At 45.1% G+C, this 16,100-nt stretch overlaps 1 protein-coding gene across 7 annotated transcripts in view; it reads right to left on the reverse strand.

Annotated features, from left to right (window-relative positions):
• The window catches only part of KIF16B (kinesin family member 16B), a 305,749-nt gene extending 291,237 nt beyond the window's left edge, over positions 1-14,512 (reverse strand). For 5 of the 7 annotated variants that reach the window (XM_045809379.2, XM_045809362.2, XM_045809387.2 and 2 more), the window contains exon 1: positions 14,354-14,510. In XM_045809379.2, the coding sequence (XP_045665335.2) occupies positions 14,354-14,400 (47 nt within the window). In that variant the 5' untranslated portion in view covers positions 14,401-14,510. Of the gene's footprint in view, positions 1-14,353 lie in introns of all 7 variants that reach the window. The other 2 variants (XM_045809337.2, XM_045809331.2) reach the window with 1 other exon arrangement.
• Positions 14,513-16,100: the final 1,588 nt, after the last annotated feature.

Genomic DNA, 16,100 nt, shown 5'->3' on the forward strand with positions numbered 1-16,100 from the left:
CTAATAATTCCTTAAGCCGTCAAAATAACCTTATGAATAAGGTATCACTGTCCCCATTGTAACAGATGAGGAAAGAAGAGATCAGAAGGCTAGGGTATCCTTTAGAAAACCATGCAGGTACTTAGGAGCAATGGCAGGATGCCACCTGAGGAGCACCCGATTTACCTGCCCTTCCACATCCATGCCTCTAGCACACCTCCACTGTACCAAGGACTGTGTGAAAGAGTGCGATTACAGGACAGTGAAATCTCTGCATCGCTAATTTAAGCAAGGAATTGTCCAGAGGTATCCTTCCAAGGAAAAGCTGACACACAAAGAAAGTAGTTTCTTGTATGCAGAAAGCACTCAATGTCTGCTGAATGAAGGAATGAATAAATGACTACGAAATGGCAAATCAAGAACTACAAACATGCTGCGAAGGCCAAGGAAGATGGTACGGAAAAGAAAGCAGATGTATCTAGGACTGATTAGCGATTGCTGTCTCTCAAAACACAGAGCAGAAGAAAAGGAAAAAGGGAAAAGACAGCAAAAGCAGAAACAACCACAAAATCCTCCAACTCTTCAAAATCGAAGGAGAGAGGAATTCCAGCCAAGATAAAGTTACAATCAAAACAGTTCCATAAGCACTTCTGTTCCAGGAAAGGAGGAATGAATTCCTTCCGCTGATCCATTTATTGGTCACCAAAAAGAGAAGAAAATCTGAAAACTATTTGTTAGTAGATAGTGCAGGATAAGTCATCATTGCCACTGGACGTCAGCTTCCCTCGGAGGAAAATAAAGAGCCTGCCTTTGCAGTGTTCCTCCCTTCCCTCCTCACTGTCCTCCTGCCTCCAGCACTGGCCCACTGCCCACATAACATGCCGCGCCTCAGCCCCCATCTCCCTGACTCACCTGCAGAGGCTGTCCGAGTTCCACAGAATCAAGGCTGTTGACCTCAGTACCAGGAAGGCCTTATAGGTCACCTAAGCTCAAGGTCATTTAGCCTAACGCTTTAGCCTGGTGATCGGCCAAGCAAGGAAACAGCACCTCCAGACAGCACCACACCTGCCTTCTCAGCAGAATGGCTCCCTGCCTTCTCCACCTACCCCTCTACTCGACCTTGCCACCTCGAACCAGCAGGTCACTCATTTGCTAGCCTGAGCTTCCTGAGGACACAGATCATGCCCGTTGGTGTCCCCTATGCCTAAGCACAATGCTTGGCACGTTGTAGGTGGCCAATGAATGCTTGCAGGGTGAATGAATCATATACACCTACACATCTTGCTCAGATCATCCCACTTCTATTCTTGCCCCCTTACAGGCCATTCTCCACTAGTGGCCCAAGTGACCTTTGGACAACTAAAGTCAGATCAGGTCACTCCATTCTCTCACTCTTCCAATGGCCCTAACCCAACGCAGAATAAGCCTAAGACCTTACTGGGTTTGTACATGGCTTACTGGGCTATCCATGACGCACTACACTCCCCCCAACTCACTGCACAGGAGGCCCCATCCTATATCCAGTGCATATTCCAGGCATGTGCATGCCACAGGGCCTTTGTACTTGCTATTCTTTCTGCCTAGAGCATTCTTCCTAGATATTTCCACAGTTCATCACCTTCTTTTATCTACACAAAAAGTCCTTCTCTGACCACTGGTATCTATGGTTACCTACCCCTTTGCTTCATGTTCTTTATAGAACTTTCAACTACCTGCTATTACATATGATCTTTGTTTCCTCCCTAGACCTGTGCTGACCAATATAGCAGTGACCAGCCACATGTGGCTACTGAGCACTTGAAATGGAGTTAGTGTAAACTGAGTTGTGCTATATTAAAAAAAACAAAAACAAAAACAAAAAAACACCAGATTTCAAAGACTTAGTATAAGAAAAGAATATAAAATATCTCATTTATACTTATTCTATTGATTTCATGTTGAAATGGCATTTTGAAAATAATGGGTCAAACAGAAGGTTAAGGTTACTTCCACCCATTTCTTTTCATTTTTTATTGAGGCTACCAAAAAAAATCTTAAATCACATAGGTGGCTGACATCGCCTTTCTATTAGACAGCAGTATACTAGGCTATAAGCTCTCTGAGGGCAGCCACTTTATCCATCCTGTTCAGCAAAGAATCTCCAATCTTTGAACGGCACCCTATACAGAGAGGTGCTCAATAAATACTTAATGACGGAAAGATCTTTCTTCTGCTATGACCCTTTCCCATCTTACAAGGTCCAGATCAAGCCTCCCCTCTCCCTGGAAGTTTGCTGGGACTGCCCCCACTCGGCATGCATTCCTCTGATACCTAGCACAGGGCCCAGCCAGTTAGGTGCTCAGTAAGTCCAATAATTAACTGAGCATCTATGGCACATTGGGTGTTTTTACGTATCATCTACCTCATTTAATCATCACAGTAACATGGATGGGGGGGCAGAGGGAAGACCATCAGTCTATTTTAGAAGGAGGGTCTGAGACCCAGAGAAGCGAAATGACACACCCAAGCTCACATGATGAGCAAGTGGTGGACCTAGAAAACAAACCCAGGTCTTTTACCCCCAGCCCCTGGCACCTGCCACTCCACCCAAGGCCCAGGCTGGCAGCCAGCATCACACCCACAGACCTGGTCTGCTTGGCCTGCACAGTGATCTGTTTACTTGTTTGTTTTAGCTATAATCCTTGCCAACATTTGAAATTTGGGGAATTTGAACAGTCCAGGTTCCCATTTTATTCAACACCTGAACACTTGCTACGTGTCAAGCACAAGAAAGACAGCCAAGAACAAGACAGAAATGGCCCCTGTCCTCATAGAGGGGTTCAGAAAATAATACCGATAAATAAGGAAAATACATAGTAGGCCAAGTTGTGATAAGTGTGATAAAGGAAAAAAAATCAAAAAGGGGGATAGGAAACACCAGGGGTGGGAGATGATATTTTCAATGGGATCACTGAAGAGGCGATATCTAACTAAAGGGAGGAGGAAACAGGATGCGTGGACATCTGCACCACACCCGCACCAGACGGAAAGGCAAGTGCAAAGGTCCTCAATGGTATCACCGGCTGGAACAGACAGAGTCGTCTTTTGGAACGTAGGGTGCAGGAGAAATAGACACTTCCCCTTTACAGTATAGAATAATCGTCAGAAAGTGGTGTCCCAACCACTAAAGTCACTATGGTTCCCAGCCTTCCTTGCATCCAGGTGTGGCCATGTGGCCAATTGGACGATGAGCACCGTGATGTGTCCCTTCCACACCAAGGAGGACAAAAAGTGGGAGACAGAGTGCGGTGAGGCCCCAGAGAGTAAAGTCTCCAGGAAATAGAAAAGCACCTCCTGACTGGGAACTATACACAGTGATCTGCTTTCATAAACAAAAGATAACCATGACTTTAGTAGAAAGCCATGGTGGGGGGGGGGGGGCGCAGGGATTTGCTACAGAAACTAGCAAGTGCCCCTCCACACAGGACTACCTCCCCGACTCTGAAGCTGAGAATCTGCCGCTGCTTATCCCAGCCTCTGTGCTCAGAGCGCAGAGCCCGATGTGAGGCTTGCTCTCAAGACCCTGAGATCTGGACCTGAGCCTAAATCAAGAGTCAGATGCTTAACCAACTGAGCCACCCAGGCGCCCCCAATTCAGTGTTTTAGAGAGCTCAATACTTCCAGGATGCTCAGCAGGTAAGACACCTCCCGCCCCTGCTCAAAACAAATAAGAAGAAAAAGAAGAAAACAAAAATATTTATTTGGATCATCATATATGAGCTCCAGCCCAGGACTAGTGGCATTTTTCTCACAACTGCCTTTCAATCTGATCACAGGGAAATACTAACATTAGGAAAAGGAAGAGAACAGACCAAAATCTATTTTGAAAAGCTTCATCTCTGCAATTTTTCTCACTTTTGAGCTAGTCTCCACCACCCTGAATTATTTTTTCTTGAAATCTCCCTGGGGAACTTTCAGTCCCACTAAGACAGAGCTCAGAGTGATTCACCTCTGCCCCAAGCACATTTTCCAAGCAGAATCACTGCGATGGTTTAGATTCGGCTAATAAAACCCTGAAAACAAGAATCAGCAGGTGTAACCTGGCAAGAGACCACGAGGGCTCAAGAAAGCAAGCTCCTGAGAATGGACATCCCATGGTGGGTTCAGGATCCTAGACTCTTAAAAGCTGAAAATTCTCCCTCTAAGCTTGATTTAGCCTCTTGGGATCGTGAGCCCCCAGCTTCCTAGAGGAAATAGGACTGACTTTCAATCTAACAACATCTTAACTTCAATGTTCTCTCATGAAAAGAAAGAGAGAGAGAAAGAAAGAAGGAAAAAGAAATAAATCAGATTTTACCAACTTCTGTTCTGGACAATAAATTCACTACACTAGTGTTTTTCAAATTGCAGAACATCAAATCAATTTAGTGGGTAACAACTACCATTTTGTTAATGAAATAGTAGAGAATAGAACACATCAGCATGCATTGAGCTGAATGTCTTACTGAAAGTGTCTGAAGTACACAGTCCTGTACAATCAGCAGCAGCCTTCCAAAACACAAATGTCCTTCGTTTTAAGTATGATAAAATTGTTTTTCGCTAAGTTGGGTAGGGGGAATGCTTTAAATGAATCTTATATTCACAGTAATTTTTACCAGAACATCTGAAATGGGTTCCTCCGGGGAAAAACTAGTGTTACAAACTGAAATCAAAAACTTTTCCCGAAAAGTATCTCCCTCAGATATCTATGAACCACAGACACCACCAGCAGACACCACTTAACCAGTGGTCAAGGTCAATGTCACCACTAAGGAGACAAACTGACACCATGAACCCTGGCATGTGAAATGAAGAGAACAAGATCACTTATGTGGTGTTCTCGCCAAAACTGCATCTTCAATTCAAACATGATAAAACATCAGAGAAACCCAAGCTGCGGGCCATTTCACAAGCTAACTGACTAGCACTCTTCTGACACCAAGGAACTGTCACAGACCAGAAGAGATTAAGGAGACACGGCAACTAAATGCAATGTGGGGTCCTGCACTGGCTCCTGGAACAGAGGAAGGACAGTCGAGGTAAAACTAGAATCTAGCTAATAGTCTTGCACCCGTGTTAATTTCTTGGTCCAGGAGCTTGGTTACATAGCTCCCATAACCATAACCATGGTTATGTAAGATGCTAATATTAAGGGAAGTTGGATGAAGTACATACAGGAACTGAAAGTCTAAAATTATTTCAGGATGAAAGTTAAAAAGAAAAAAAAAAAACTTTTTCTGAAGAAAGGAACATGAATGCTCTGTCCCATAAACTATGTATCATTTAAACACAGTAAGTGTTTTATCGCCAACCTTAAGAGATAAACATAATGAGTACTCGATGTGTAATTTGCATATAATTAACCTAATACACAGGGAAAGCTCCAGAGATATCATTCTTCACCTGGGCTCTTCCCAGCCCTCTTACACCTCTCCTGTCTTCCTAATACCCAACAGAAGGATCATGGAAATTCCCTTTTCCTCCTCACAGGAAGCAATGCAAGACATCCCATAGATGCTGGCTAGGAATTCCTGATTCCTCATAACAGATGCTGGGCTAGGAATTCCTGATTCCTTACAAGCATCCACAGCTGAAAGATGGGGGAGAGGGGCAGGGGAGGTGGTGGCAGTTATTAATGCAATAAACATTTTTTGAGTACCCATCTCTGCCAGGAACAGTGCTAGGCTTTGGGGAAACAGCTATGAGTAAGACTGACAGGGTTACTGGCTCTCACAGAATTTAAGTGCAAGGAGCCAATAAAAAGGCAAACAAAAATACACTCATATGCGCACACGCATGCACATACACTCAGATAATGGTAAACGCTATGAAGCCAGAAAACCAGTGTAATGTGATCAAATTGGAGCCAGGACCCAATCCTTCTCTGGTCCTCAGTTTTCTCATCTATTAAATGGAGCAAACCATATTCAGCCCTACAGGGCTGCTGCTAGGAATTAAATTAGAGTGCGACCGCATAAGACTTAGCAGAGTTCCTAGTAAGTGGATGAGTGGCTAGCAATAGTAACCGGGGACAAAAATCACTTATCAATACCATTAGTGAAATCTCTTTCTCGAATGACTTTAAATTCTACATATCCCACTAAAATTTGTTCAAAGTGTCCATGCTGATCACAAAAATAGCTATTTCCCCTCTACTATACAGCAACAATGAATAATGAATGTATTTGGAAACGGACAGAGCAGGGAACAAGTGCTCAGCCCAGAGCCCGACAGACTGAGGGAAAGCTTCCAGGTCCTGCTGGCAGTGACCTCCTCTGTGCTTATATGAATCAGCAGCTGAAGCCAAGGGAACGATGCCCACCTTCCCATGAAGGACTTTTTCCTGGACTGTCTCTGCAACTGGAGCTGGACAGAAAGTAGTCCAAGCCACCAAAATAAACCAGAGCTTCTTGGTCCTGGGGAAGGGCGCTGGGGATTGTAAGGCACTATCACGTCCTCCCCCAGGCCGTAGGTGTAACTATATTAATATATATATTAGTATATATATTAACTAAATATTTTCCTTCCCAAAACAAGATTGCATCCCAATTCTAGAACCCACAAAAACAGCAAAGGCTATTGAAATACTTTACAAAATTAATCATGAAATGAGGACGTACAAAATACATCAACTTCAATCCAAAGCACTGCATACCACACGACTGGACATTTCTAAATAACCTGACAGACAGACAGACACACTCTTGATCTCTCTCTCACTCACAGCCTCCATGAGTAAAACAAAGCAGAATACCGAATACCAAACTATGTCACTAAAGAGCATTTTTAAACTACTAGTACTCACATCCTGTGGAAGTACCTTATACACATTACGATATCTTTAAATTTTGTATGTGAAAATACATCATCCGTCACTTGCTTCATGTTGTCAAGTCCACCTAAAAGAAAGGATGAAACCTCCATGTGCTCCAAGCTCCCTGAGTCAGAGACAGCACAGGCCTCCCTAGGGAACCTCACCTGAAGCATCACAGCTATCCCACTCCCTGTGTGAAAAACCACGTCTTTCTCTCTCTCTCTCTCTCTCTCTCTCTCTCTCTCTCTCTCTCTCGCCATCCCTCCCCCTCCATCCTTCCCTTGCCCCAGTAGTCTTCTTCCCCCAACTCCCTACCTCTCTACCTGTTTTCTGTTCCTCTTCTTTAAAACAAAAACGGACACACACACCACACTTCTCCTCTGCCTAGCCCAGGTTTGCGATGCCCAGGTCAGGCCCTGTGCCCCACGGGAGCAGAACAGGAGGACTGTCTACTGAGTTACCATACCAGAAATAAAACCTGAGACCTTTCTAAAACACATAATGCAGAGCACATAGAGCCATGACATCACTGCGGACCACGGTGCTTCTGGAAAACCACCATACCCCCTTGAGAGAAGAGTAACAAAGGCAAAACTATCTTAGTATTACTGCAAATACAGTTCTGACTTTGGGAACCCCCTAAAAGAGCCTCAGTGATTCTCAGCTGTCCTGGGAGGACCACACTGAGAATCAGTGTGCTACAAAAAAAAAGAAATGAGCCCTAAAGACCCAGTAAAATCCACTTTCCCAGGACACAGCCAGTTACGCAGTTCTGCTACCCACCCTTCCTTTTTCACTATCATCCTCCTTGGAAACCAAACTCATTTCTACAACATCCACTATCACCTTCAAGCGACCCACGTCCAGAAGTGCATTGCAGAGCTGATACCTCTTGAATCCCTACTGCCTGGCTCCCCCACCAGCAGCTGGAGCCAACTCAACTCACCACCACGCCCCTCCACCCCAACCAGCTCATCATAGTGTCCTGACTTTGGGGAAAGTCATTCTTCCACTTAATATCCCAAACCACTCAGTCATCTTTGACTCTGGCCTCCCTGTGTCCTGCTGATTGGTCTTCAGGACGTCGCTTGCAAATGCAAACAGTAGGTATAAAATAGTGTATACATTATGTTGCTACACAAACAGGGGGAAAAAAGACTGAATTCTAATGCAAAAAAAGTTTTCAAGTAGTGATCCCTGGATCATGGAATTATAAGCAATTGTCAATTTGATTTCTTTGGTACACTTTTCTGCAAGCATACATTTTTTCAAAGCATGTATTATTTTCACAGTCAGAAAATACAGTGAAAGCTTCTTCAGGATTTTGCTTCCAAGTCTTATCCTTTGACTGTGCCCTTTCCTATGGTTCCTACTTCCAAAATGGATTCACATATGCTAAGCCAAGTCACTGGGGCTTAACATCTAACCTGATTGCAGTTTCAGCCTCCCCCAGTAATGCAGTTGGCCAACAATTCTCTGGTCAGCACCACTGAGGTACTCTGTCCCATGGGCCCTCTCCACCCTCCAGAGGAAGACAAGGTGATCCACACAATAAGACTCTGTTCTTCTCCTCAGGGAAGGTGACCTTGGCTGAAACAATCCTTTCTTTACTTCTGTTAATAACTTCTTGCCCCAACCTCCTTCCTATATAACCTTCCATTTTGTACTGACTCCTTGGAGCTCCTTTCTACTTGCTAGATGGGGGTGCTGCCTGATTCATGAATTGCTTCATAAAGCCTATTAGACTTTGAATGTACTTGGTTGAATTTTAATACCTGTTACAACTCCAGTCTAGTCCAGAATCACATCGCCATGGGTCATGTTTCAGTTCTTTATGGTCTTCCTGCACTGGCCTCTGCCCACTCATACAGACATTTAGGCCCCGGGTCTTGCATCCCAGAGAACGATAGCAAAGTCAATGGGATAATAACAGTGCATAAAGGGCATTTAGCACAGCACTTGGCAAACAGTAAATAAAAGTTCATTGTTGCTGGTCCTGGTAGCACTTCCCTGCACTGCTATTAGATGAAACTTCTGAAGATACTAATGGCAAATGACAACCCTGTTTTAAAACCATCAGTAGCCCCCAGTGTCTAAAAACACTTTTTTATAGCCAGTATTTATAGAGCACTCGCTTTGAGGCCCAACACTATTAGCAAGTGTGAGTGCATTCAGTCACCATCTCAGCCCCACAAGGTGAGTCCTGTGAAGACCTCCATTTGCACATAAACTGAAGCTCAGGGCACTTAAGTGCCAAGGCAGGAAGCTCAGAAGTGGTAAATCTGGGACTCAAGCCAGTTCAGTCTTCCCATCCAACAGAACTTTCCACAATGATGGACAGGCTCTGTATCAGCGCTGTTCAATCCATGGGCTACTGAGTATTTAAAATGTGACTAGTGCAACTGAGCAACTAAATTTTAAATTCTACTTAATGGTAACTAAAATAGCCACGTGGAGCCAATAGCTACCATATTAACCAGCAAACTGGAGAATGAAAGCCCAAACTCCCAAGCTTAATGAAGGAAAGTCTTCACAACACCCTGTCTACCTGTCTACCTGCCTCTCAACGAATTCTTACACAAAGCTTCAGTTGGTGTAAAACTCCTGGTAACTGTACTCGTTCCTACCTGCCTTGCGGTCCCCTGCTCTCCTCTCATAAGCATTCTATGTAATAGAAGAGCTTCAGAAATGAGAGTATCGTAGACTTGGTTCAAGTCCAGACTCCAGGGACTATTCTGCAAGGGCTCTCAGTTTCCCCTCTATCAAATGGACATTAAAAGCCCTCAGTCACTCAGTTGGTGGGAGCAGGAAAGGAAGTGGCCACAGTAAAGAAAAGAGCATGATGCCTGATGCCTGGCGGCATCTCGACAGAGGTCTCCCATCCCTAACACCTGGGCTGTCTGCTGTCTTCATCAGAGATCCAAGAGACCACCGCGAACTAGTCCCTGCCACTCTGAAAATGAGACTTCAGTATACCAAAGAGCTCAATCCCAGTCAAAATACCACTGGTGGTTTTTTTCCTTCTTCTCTTTTCAACTTGATAAACATGACTGTAAATCCCACCTGAGAAGCTAATCAAAAAGAAAAGCTAAAAACAGAAAAGAGAAGGAATGAGGTGTTCTTCCCTTATCAGATAAGAAACCACATTAAGAAGCTATCACCTGGCCTGTTGCCAGCACTCAGTACATATTTTTTGGTTAAAAAAAAAAACCTCATATATTGTTACTGAATAAAGTTACAATCGTTAAACTATAAAAAATAATAATAACAGTAATAACAATAACCCATCATTTTTTAACAAGACAATAGAATAAAATAAGAACAGAAAATATGAGTGAACTGCATGTAATACCTCATGACTCTGTATGTGTAAAATATCTACAGGGCTTTAATTTCAAATGTGTCGTCTGTGAATCACGGTAAAAGATATATATGAGAAAAGACCTTGCCTCACAAACTATAAGGTATGTACAATCACTATCACCCATTTTACAGATGCAAAAACTGAGGTTTGAACAATTAAGTCAATTGTTCAAATTTTACCCAGCTTGTAAATGACGGCCAAAACTGGAACCCACGCAGTGTGCCCTCACACCCCAGCCTCATCAAAACTGGCAAATCAATGGGACAGGATAAATGGCACTAGAGAATCAACTGGGGGGGGGGGGGCACCTGGGTGGCTCTGTCGGTTAAGTGTCAGACTCTTGATTTCGCCCCAGTCATGATCTCAGAGTTGTGAGATCCGGCCCTGCATCAGGCTCCACACTGAGCCTGTTTAAGATTCTCTCTCTCCCTCTGCCTGTCCAGGCCCCAGCGCTCTCACATTCTCTAAAAAAAAGAGAGAGAGAGAGAGAGAGAGAATCATCTAGTGTTTCCGTGAAAAAACAAACAAGTGAAACCAAGAGGAAATGGACAAATTAGTTACCAAATCATTATTTTTGTTGTCTCTTCGGAAGGGGAAAGAAGTATCTCGTAAAATTATAAACAATGAAACCAGTAAAAAAGAAAAGGCCAGGCCTAAGAACTATGGAAGAAATCACAAAGAAAAAGGCATACATAAGAACACACACATAAGGCATAAAAAGACAATACATAAATGTTAAAATCTGCCCCTAAAAATCTATGAGCGAATTAAGTTTTGGCAAAGGTTTTACTCATTTTAAAAAAGTGGAGCTGTGACTGTCCTCAGAAATTGACTTCGGGCAAGTTAACTATGTTTCTCAATCTGTACAAGGCATGACAATAATACTCTGTACCTACTAAGACTGTTACAAAGATTAAATTAGATTTTGTGCCACTGCCACAGAGGGAACTCTAAGTAAGGGTAGCAGCTGTTATATGATGCAAAGTAACGGCTCTTTCAAAACCACTTCTGCCACATAACCCGAAGCACCACGGTAGTAAAAACAAAGACATCACATCTTAGCCTGAATCAAGCACTGGGTGTTTGCAAGGAATAGTTACTGCAAAGGTTCCTGGCTCAGAAGGTCAGCATCTCATCCTGTGCCTCCATCCTTTGAGAGCCTGCAACAGCCATCCTCACCTCCCAATATCCCAGGCCTTTGCTGTCTGTTGGTTGCTCCCTCTTTGCCTACAGCTCCTCTAAACATTAACAGAAAAAAAATTTTACATCAGCAATCCCATGTTCATCCCTACCCACACAGCTTGGTAGGTCGGAATATAATCCATAAAATAAATTCTTAGAAATGAAACTGCCCAATCGGTGGGTTTATAAATTTCTAATCTTGACATTCTATAAAATTCTAATCAAATTTCCCAATGAGAAAGTTTCAGAGGTTCTGACCCTTTATGATTTCATCACCACTCCTTCGCCAGCACTTGATGTTCAGTCAATATCCACCAGTCTCACTGACAAAAAAACGGTTTCTTACCGCTATTATAATGCGCATGTTTAGGTCAGGTAGTTATGGTTGGCCACTTGTATAACTCTTTCCATTTCACTGCCAACTTCTGGATCATTGTGTCTCCTTGAAACTGCCCTTTGGAAGGTTACCAATGTTCCTATCTCCAAGACCAAGGACCTCATCTTACTCGCACCCTCAGGGCACCATCTTGGCAACATCTGACACCAAGAACCACCACCTCCTTCAAGAGACACTGTTCCTTCCCCTGCCATGACAATTTGCTGTGCTCGTTCTCCTCCACGAAGGGCAAGCCAATCTTCTCCCTAGAACCCTGAAGAAAAGCATATCCCAGTATCCAATCCTTTTCTTCTCACTGTAACATTTTTGTAACCTGCTATGCGTGTGTGTGTGTGTGTGTATACACACACACATACATATATATGCATATGTATGTGTATATATGTATATGTGTGTATATATGTGTGTATGTACATATGTATATACATACATATATATGTGAGCATGTGTGTCTATATACACATATGTGTTTTATATATAAAGATAAGATTTTCTCCTCCTGAGAAATCCCCTCACTGTAACATTCTTAAACTGTCATCTTTGCAAAAGCTTTCCAAATGTCAGTCCTCAAATTACCTGAGACATAAACCCATGTTTCTAACAGTCTACTGAGCACTGCCAAAGAGACAGATGCCCTCCCCACACTTCGGATAATCAACAGGGTCAACAGGCGGGCAGCACTCACTCTGTGACAACACTGTGCTTGTTCTGGACACTTACTGCATCTCATATGAGTCTACAGATCCAAGAGAGAATACACCAACCTCACTATCCACCCTCCCCAAGCCTCTTCACCTCTTTGACCATCAAAACTCGTTAATGGTTCTGTGTTCTCCTTCCCATCCAAGGATCTGCAAAATCCTCTCAATTCTGCCAGGAAACTAGCTCGGTATATGTATCCAGCCTTCCCATTTCTGCCTTTGGTTCAGACTACTTCCTTAGGTCTTGCCCTGATGCTGATGCCACCACCAGAGTTCTCTGCTGAAAGCACAAATACCATCACTTCAATCTACCACCTCAAAACACATGGCTTTCAGATGTTTCCCACAGCCCCTCCACACGATTGGGCCCCAGGCCTACACTGGCAAAGGACTGCACTTGCACCATCACTCCCAACCAGCCCCATCTTTTAGGAGAGTCCTGCCAGTATGTAGTCCTTCCCCCATTTGATAGTGGGCTCTTAGAAGACACTCATTAAACCTCATTCACCTTATCCCCCATATAGCCCCCAAGACAATGTTGTGTATTTGGTAGGTGCTTTCTAAAACCACTCAATACAATCTTCTAGCATGTGTTCATGTTATTCCAAAGAGAGAAAGGAACTTCTTCATACATGTAAACCCAGAATAAAGAAAAATCTTTTTAAATCACCTAAATGACTTTGGGGTCTCTTTGTCGTGTATGACTGAATATACATAGCAAAATCCATATTCTCTTTGGACTTACAAAAAAGTCAAACTCCTTCCCTAAAAAGCTTTACAAGTAACTTAAAAATGACAAAAGCACTGGTTTTCCATAGTTACAAACCAGAATAATGACTCCTTATTTGCCAACAGAAAAAACAGATTCAGGCGAGTCAAAGAAGATTCTGGCGATCATTTGATTTTATGATCTTCGGATGCTCCAATCAGCTCTCAGAACTACCAAACAATGACCTCCACAAGTTGATATGAGAAAGTGGAAAGCCCATATGGTAAGTCAAATGTCCAACAACTTGACTGAGAAGCCAATAAAAACAAATGGCCTTGTGTGAACTGGGCCTGTCAACTCGGAAGGACACATTCCATTTAGGTCTACTTCATTCTTTAAAGTTAAACCAATTTAAAAAGTAACTCTTCTAAAGCATCTTTCTATACTGATTATAAAGAAGTCATTGAGAAGGAAGCGGGGATTATTTTTCAATGAATAAAGAGTCAAATCATTCTGAAAACCATTACTTTGTAGAAAAATACAAGACTGGATTCTAAATGTGTTTTTAACTCTTCCCCTCTCTTAACACCATCAGATTTCAAACACGTGTGTCTAAGTGTCCTTGATTTTTTTTTTCCCCCTGAAGTGAAAACTTTGCTAAAGTTTCCCGTCCCCTCTTGAATGTGAAGTTAAGAACTGCTCAGTTACTGATTAGAAGTCAGGGTTCACATTCAGAGAATTGAAATCATCTCTTAATAAGCAATTAAAAACATTGTTGTTAATAGAGAAGTTCTGAGTTAACACAATTGAGGGGAGTTCGCCTGACAGCTGTGGTGTCCCATGACCACTCTCATATCCCCACCCCACCCCCCAGGATTTTAAGCTTTCATGAAAGTGATCCCTCGATGCTTCTGAAAAGGGGGAACACGTAAACCTCCACAAGTTAATGGGGCAGGAATCTTCTCCTGGCCACGTGAACTCTGTACCCCCAGGGTCCCCAACAGGGCAGCGTAAAAGGGACAGCAAAGAATGAAGTGCTCCAGGCCCCCAGAGGCCACAGCCAGAGGCCAGTGGGCCAGAGACCGTCCCGTGACACTTAAGTTCAGGCTGGCCTTTGAGGGGAGTTGGAGACTAGGCTCCTCCGGGTGGGGGCGCATCGGGGGACCGCCTATGGCCTCCCCCAACTCACCTGCGATTCATGGGCCGGACCCTCACGGCCACCTTGACTGATGCCATTGCTCATCCCGGCCCGGCCCGCGCGGGTTCCCACCTGCCCAGCGCCCCGCGGCTGCCGGCGACTCTCGCGACTCTGCCCTCGGCTCCCGCCCACTTCCCCCTCCCCGCCCCCGCCCCTCTGCTCCGGGCCGGACCTGGCGTCCCGCGGCGGCCCCACCTGCCGGGCCACTGAGCATGCCCAGAGCGGCTCCGGCCCGCGTGATCCGCGCGCCGGGGTTTGGCGGCCGCCGGCGGCGAAGAGGGGCGGGGTCGGGATGCCAAGGCTCCGTCACCTAAGGTCGCCTACTCGGGAAGAACCTCCTTGTAGGAGGTGCCTGGCAGTCACCAAGGTTTAGTCACCGGGGAGGCGTGATTTCAAGAAAGCTGCAACCCAGCCTTATTACCTTAAAAACGGGGGAGGAGGATGAAGAGGAAGGGGTCGCAATTATGTAGGGCCAGAGCGAAGACCTCAATCCTTGGGCTCTGATTACCGGAAACACAGATTTTCAGCCCTTAACAAGGACCTGGCTTTACCCCCACCGTGCAGGAGTTAGCTTGGCCAATTCACAGGGCAAGAACCTGAGGGCCAGAGGTTATCCTAGCTTGTTTGTGGGGACCTCCATCCACTAGGGCCTTCTCTGCTGCGGCTACCCAACCAAGCTGTGTGTTTTGGACCCCTCAATTCTGGGACACCGAGAAATGAAAATAAGGGTACTTACTGGATGTTTATAAATGTGGGTGAGAAGAGCTACATTGTCTGAAATCAGATCATTTTGCACTTACGTAACAGTTCAGTAGTTGTTTTTTGCTTTGTTTTTTCAGTTTTAATCATAACGTATTCTGTGGTGAGAGCGACCTTCTCTTTAAAGCTTAGGACCTAAGAAGTGAGGGCAGACCTAGCCTCTTTTCCTGAGTCCTTCTCCCCCCACCCCACCCGACCCTACCCCAGCCCTCTCCTGCAGAATGTGAACTCATTCATATGGCCATTCATTCCTGCATTGGTGCACACTCACCCAGGAGTCTGCCCGTGAGCCACAGGGTTACCTGCGGGCCAGAACCAAGACCTGAGCTCTGCCTTCCTCCTACTGCCCCATTCAGGGCCCCTCAGCACAAACCACCCACCCCAGCCCAGCCCCAGGATCCCACACTTACTGCCCCCTCGGGCAGCTGACAGCAACGGGGAGTGGAAGCTGGACTGCTAGGTTTCAGCCCCAGCTCCTACACTAACACTAGCTTTGGGAGTCCTCCAGTCTGCATGGCGGGGCACCTCTGAGGCTTTTGCCTTCCAGCAAATTAGAAACAACTTCAAGGAGTTGACTAATGCATTAAGTGAGATGATGTCTGCAAACGTGACCCACTCAGATATGAAATCATTATTTCACCAGCTTCCCTTGAGCCCCGCGGCTAGCCTGGAATCAGCATCCCATTTGCTTCCAGAGCTCTGAAAACCTGGGGTTTTCCCGGCTTTGCGGGCGCAGAGCTGGGTGCGGATTTGACCACGGCCGAGCTGCTGGAAAACAAGGAGCGTCGGAAGCTGGACCGGGCCTCCTCGAGCATGCGCGGTAGGAGAGGGCTGGTTGGAGGCGCCGCCAGGGAGCCCGCGAGCTGCGTTCGCCACCCCAGGCAGGGGCGGGGTCCGCCTTATATGGGAGCTGCGCGGGGACAAACAGCCGCGCTTCTCCCTCCTGGGAGGGTGTAGCCGGACACCCGCGCGAATCACC

Source organism: Ursus americanus, chromosome 22 (genome assembly GCF_024610735.1).
Source record: "Ursus americanus isolate L20-20 chromosome 22, mUrsAme1.1.p, whole genome shotgun sequence".
Classification (NCBI taxonomy): Eukaryota; Metazoa; Chordata; class Mammalia; order Carnivora; family Ursidae; genus Ursus; species Ursus americanus.